Source organism: Marmota marmota, unplaced genomic scaffold (assembly GCF_001458135.2).
Source record: "Marmota marmota marmota unplaced genomic scaffold, marMar, whole genome shotgun sequence".
Taxonomy (NCBI): domain Eukaryota; kingdom Metazoa; phylum Chordata; class Mammalia; order Rodentia; family Sciuridae; genus Marmota; species Marmota marmota.
This window is the reverse complement of record NW_026000082.1, coordinates 12398559-12404103: the sequence shown is the minus strand read 5'-3', so window position 1 is coordinate 12404103 and position 5545 is coordinate 12398559. Positions and strand designations below refer to the sequence as shown.

The 5545-nt window shown below is 48.6% G+C and overlaps 1 protein-coding gene across 1 annotated transcript in view; it reads left to right on the top strand.

Moving 5' to 3' along the window:
• The window catches only part of Dmrtb1 (DMRT like family B with proline rich C-terminal 1), a 10542-nt gene that overhangs the window by 1922 nt on the left and 3075 nt on the right, over positions 1–5545 (top strand). Inside the window, exons 3-5 of the mRNA XM_048816305.1 lie at positions 4–74; positions 2044–2249; positions 5502–5545. The exon at positions 5502–5545 is cut by the window's right edge and continues 2 nt beyond it. Of these exons, the coding sequence (XP_048672262.1) occupies positions 4–74; positions 2044–2249; positions 5502–5545 (321 nt within the window). The remainder of the gene's footprint in view (positions 1–3; positions 75–2043; positions 2250–5501) is intronic.

Genomic DNA, 5545 nt, shown 5'->3' with positions numbered 1-5545 from the left:
CAGGGCGTGCCCAGGCCGCCCGGAGCTGCGTCGGCCGCTGAGGCCTCTGCCCAGCCCGCCGTTCGCCGACTTCGGTAAGATTCCCAGGCCCCGCGCGGCCTTGCCCCGCTGTGATTGCTCTCGGGACTGTGGTCTTCCCGCTCCTGAGCTGGCGGCCTAGGCCGCCCGGAGTAGGGGTTCAGGAGGGGAAAATGCTTTCCAGGGGTAACCCTGCTTTGAGAAACCTTTCTCTGAACAGGGATTCAGGCGGGATATCTTTGTATTAAAAGGATAAAAGAGACGGGAAGGAGTGGGTGATCCTGGGGACTTTTAACATTTAGCCGCAGTTTTTTTGCCTTTTCACTTTGCAAGGGGAAAATGGCGCCTGGCCGACTCAGCCGTGGCGTCTCTGTCCCTGCTCCGTAGGAAACCTGTCCTACTGCGCTTGCGCGCCTCTTGTCTCCAGTCTGGAAGATTTGTACAAGCGCAGCTCGCCTGGTGGCTCTTCCCGCCATTTTTCTCCGCCGAGGCTCCTTCAGGATTTAAAACCCGTGGGTGGATTGGCTCGACTAGGCTTGCGCTTGCGCACCTTCCTCCTCTCCACAGTCTAGAGGCTCTTTGCAGGGTTCTGTGCATCTGTTCCCGCAATTTCCCTGGGTGTCAGCCGTGGTCCTAAGACCACAGTACTCTGCACAAGAGAACATTTGATATACTGAGATGTTGCTTCTTTTTTCTACCCTCATCTTGTGCATAATTTATATTTTTCCCTTGTGCTACTTTCAGTATTAAAGTATAATTTCAAGCCAAAATTTGAGGCTTAGAAAACGGCTTTTTTTTAATATATAGACATAGACTTTCTTGGTACTTTGCCTATGCCAGTGTAGAAAGGGCACGGGTATGAATCAAGAGGATGGGAAGCCGGTAAGCTTGGACAAGTTCCTTTCTTGTGACAGTTTCTTCCCTCTGTATGCTAAGGAATTGGTCTGGGTGCTCCATGGAGATCATTTCTGCCTCCTGGCACTTTTTCCCTTTACTCTCTTTTTCAGTACTGGGGATAATAACCAGGGTTGCTCTACCACTGAGCTACATCCCCAGTCCTTTTGACTTTTTTGAGACAGGGTCTGGCTAAATTGATGAGATTGTCCTTAAATTCATGATTTTCCTGTCTTAGCCTCCTGAGCCAATTTCTAAGAAAACATAGGTCTCCAAGGTCCTAGCTATAATGGAGAAGATAGACTTGAAACAACAATCCTAGGGAAGGTGACCTTTTCAAGGACATAGGATGTCTTTTTTGACCATCTCTCAACAAACAAGAATTGAATACTTACAATGTATTCCCCCAACACTAGTGACATGGAAAGGTGGGGAGAAGGGAGTCACATTTCCTTCTCTTTAGGGATTCTGTCTTTGTGGGAGGGACAATATTGATAGACAATACACTCACACATATCAGTGTATAGAGCTCTGATAATTGGTGATTTAGCTGTGGCCTGAAGGAAGAGCTGAATACATATGCTCCTCAACTTTTGATGGGGTCATGTCCTGGTAACCCCATGGTAAATTGAAAATATCCTACATTACAATGTATTTACTGTGCATAACCTAGCTTAGCAAGGCAGACCACTGTAGAGTGTTTCCCCTGGTGATCCCTTAGATGTCTGGAAGCTGTGACTCACTGCTGCTGCCCAGCATCTCAAAAGAGTATCTTACTGCATATCACTGGCTCAGGAACAAAACAAAATCGGATGTATGGTTTCTACTCAATGCATATCACATTTGCACCATTGTAAAATGAAAAATGGTAAATCAGGGACTGTCTGTACTGTGGACTTAAGGATGCAAAGTGAGGTTAGGAGGAAAAGTCAAGGGAAGAGCATCTGCAAAAAACTTGAGATGGATGGAGGAGCAGTGGTTGGAGGACTAAAGAGCAGTGAGATCAAAGCATAAAGAATGTGAGCCTTCTTTGTAGAGATGTGTTTATTACATTGTTATCCTTGGACAGTAATGTGGTGCTCCTTTTCCCGGCTGTGTTTCTAAACTTCCCTTGTCCATTGCCTTCTTCAGGGCGCCCTTTGAGCATCAACTCGGATTGTGTGGTAGGGGCTGAGTACCTGGAGCGAGAGCCTTCCAAGCTGTACCCTGGATGCTCCACCATGCACTCCTATCTCCCATTCCCACTGGGCTACCAGGATGCATCCCCAGCCCCAGGAATCCCCCCACAACGGGGCTTCCGGCATGTCTCCTGCAGCCATTACCATGGAGGTGGCTTGGTGAGTCCCAGCCCTGATCCATCCCAGAGTCCTCCTTACTCCAGCTGCTCTTGCTGCCTTTGTGGGTCCTCAGTTCCAGGAAGCTTGTTGTCATAAATGATATGCCTCCCTTGGGAGATCTGCATTACTGGACCTGGGGCAGCGGCAGGTATTTTCAGAGTAAGGGAGACTGGGGTGATCACTTGCCTTGACTCATGGCATGCAGATGCTAGAAGGGCCTTCATCCTGCTGAACACCAGAAAAGAAATGCCAGTTCCCTAAACCTACAAAGCTAATGGCAAAGCTAGTACCAGATGTAGGTCCCCTGCCCACAGGTATAGCACATTTGAAACTGCAGAGGGCTTTTAGGAAGAGGTGACAACTGAGTCATGAAAAATACAGAAACCTTCCCCCAAGCACCTGTTGCCTTAGGAAACACTTGTAGAAAGAATGAATGAAATTCAGTCCTTTTCTAAGATTAATGGTTAGTTACTAACTGGTATCTTCCTTAAGCTTGACATTTTGAATATAGGATGTCAGGTCACCCCTGTTATATGGAATGAGAGGAGGGAACAACCAAGTTTGTGGCCTTGCATACCAACTCTCTGCAGACCAGAATAGTTAAAAACCCTCTCCAGGGGCTGGGGTTGTGCCTCAGCGGTATAGTGCTTGCCTAGCATACGTGAGGCCCTGGGTTCCATCCTCAGCACCACATAAAAAATAATAAACAAAATAAAGATATTGTGTCCATCTACAACTGAAAAAAAAAAACAAAAAACCTTTTCATTATGTCAGCCTCTGAGGGTCATTAGGACTGCAGAACAGGGTAGGCTGGGTGACCAGCCCTGACTTTGGTCCCATAAGGCTGGACCTGTGGACCAATTTGGCACAAACACAAAGCAACTTCATGGAAATAGGGAACACCATTGCCTTTGCCTCCCAGCTCAGAGTTTAAAGCCTAATAACCATGGACCATAGATATCTGTGAAGATGTATTTTAAAGTGGAGGGTGGAAATGAGTGAGGATTTCTTTGTTTACTATGGAAAGGAATGAAGAAGGAAGACAAAACTTGGTATTTATGTAGTGGAAGTCATTAGCCAGAGTGTGGGACATGGTGCCTAGGATCCAGCTGTGTGCAGCCAGGTCAGGCACATAGCATGCTGGTCCTCATTCCTGCTTCAGTTCATCAGCAACTCTTCTGTCTGTTTTAGATACTGTAAATTTTTACTTGTAAGTCATTTTCCATTGACTCAAGGGAAAAATGTTTGAAAACCACTGGTCTTGATAATTTCCAGGGTGCCTGCTGACCCTATGTGAACCTTCAAGGCTGGTGTTTTTAACCACTTTGTAGAGTCAGGGAAAGGATTCAGAAAAGTTAAGATTTTGTCCACAGGACTGATGAATGAGGTACTGTGACTCAGGTGATGCAACTGGTTGGTGATTCACCCAGGACACTTGCCACAGTTGCCTTGACTCTGGAGCCCAGGTGCTTTCTGCTGCCTATGTGTTTCCTACAGAGGTGGGAGAAGGCCTCGATCTTGACCCTCATACCACTGTTGGCTGTCCAACCTGAGAGATGTGGGTGCTGCCTCTGGCCACCCCATCACAGCCTAGAGAGAGCAGGGTGTCCCCAGCCTCCACACAAAGAGGGGCTGTGGCCAAGCAGCTCTTCGCCGTCTGTTCACACAGAAGCCTGGAGACTGGCATCCAGGACAGGACTCTGATTGACAGCTCTGCCAGACGGCTTTTGTTAAGAGTGTGATCTCAGTCAGTTTATCTGGTTTGAGCTGCCACCACAGGCCCCAGGCAGGAGCTGTGATCCAGGGGGAGACTTGGCTGAGCAGCTTGGAATTAAAGCACTAATAATCCCCCTCCCACCCTTCATATCTGGAGAAGGATCAAGCATTTATTTGGGAGGCTGTTTCAAACCCAAGAGTCTGTGGATTACTTTTACTTATTGCCCTCTGTACCCACTTGAGACACTCCCCCAGGGACATTGATCTCCCTGTCCCTGCCCACCTGCTGTTTCCTAGAGACTCCTAGAGAGCACAGGATCTGAGTTGGACAGATCTCGGGCACCACCCTGCCTTGGCCCTTTTCCAGCTGTCTTCCCTGGGGAGGTTTCCTGACCTCTAAGCACCTCACTTAAGTTCTTTGGCTGTCAAAGGGTGGTGGAAGTACTTATCCCATAATTGGGTTTAATAAGGTATGCCTAGGGTCTTTACACAGGGTTTGGCACATAGTAGGTGCCTTGCAGCAGGGATTTTTCTTTTTCCTTGTGGCCAAATGAAGTTAGGAAGTTGTGGCTTAATTTAAGGAGATTCTTTCTTTTTTCTTTTGGCACCAGGGATTGAACCCAGGGGCACTTAACCACTGACTCATATCCCCAGCATTTTTTTTTTTTTTAAGAGAAAGGGGTCTCGCTAAGTTGCTGAGAGCCTCAGCCTCCCAAGTCACTGGGATTACAGGCATGCGCCACCATGTCCAGCAATCTTAAGGAGACTCTTACAACTACCCAGAGCTATAAATACACTCACATGTGGCCCTCCCATGTGAAGAGCCGTATAGGTGGGGTTTCTCAAACTTGACTAAGAACAGTATCTTGTAGGATTCATCTCATTGAGTCTGGGTGCTGTAGGGTGGGCTCAGCTCCCCCCTACTGAAAAAGGAGCAGGAGTACAGCAGAGCTGTTCAGTGCAGCTCCTTGTCTGAGGTCCCCCAGCTTCCCTTGCCTCAGAAACACCTGGCTACACCCAGGTTGCTGAAAACTTTCCCTCAACCTGCCCCCGCACCCCGACAAACACACACACTTAGGCAGCAGCCATTACGTGTCAGGCAAGGGGGCCTTCAGACCTTTCTACAGCACCGTGGTCAGCTGAGTAGGCTGTGCAGTCACAGACCTGGGATCCAGTTCTGCCTTTGCCACTGACCTGCTCTGTGGCCCTGGCCCTGTGGCATCCTCTCACTGAACCTGTTTTTCACTGGTATGACCAGAATGGTAACAGAACCTCCTAGGGGTGTGTAGGGATCTAAGTGTGGTACCCCGGGCACATACAGAAGGGCTCAGTCCGTGCTGTGCTCAGCAGGTCCCCAGGCTTATGTGAGAGGTGCCTGCATTCCTTCTTGCCTTCACTTACAAGGGAGGTGTTTGCTGAACACCCTGTTCCAAGGGTCCTTCACTGAGTGTCTTAGATCACAGAGGTGTGTCTGCCCATGGGAACCCCTCCTGACTAACCAGCTCCCTGTCTGCCTCTGCTGTATGCACCATGCAGGTGTCGGAACCAATGGGAGACTTCCAGCCAAGCTACTACCTGCC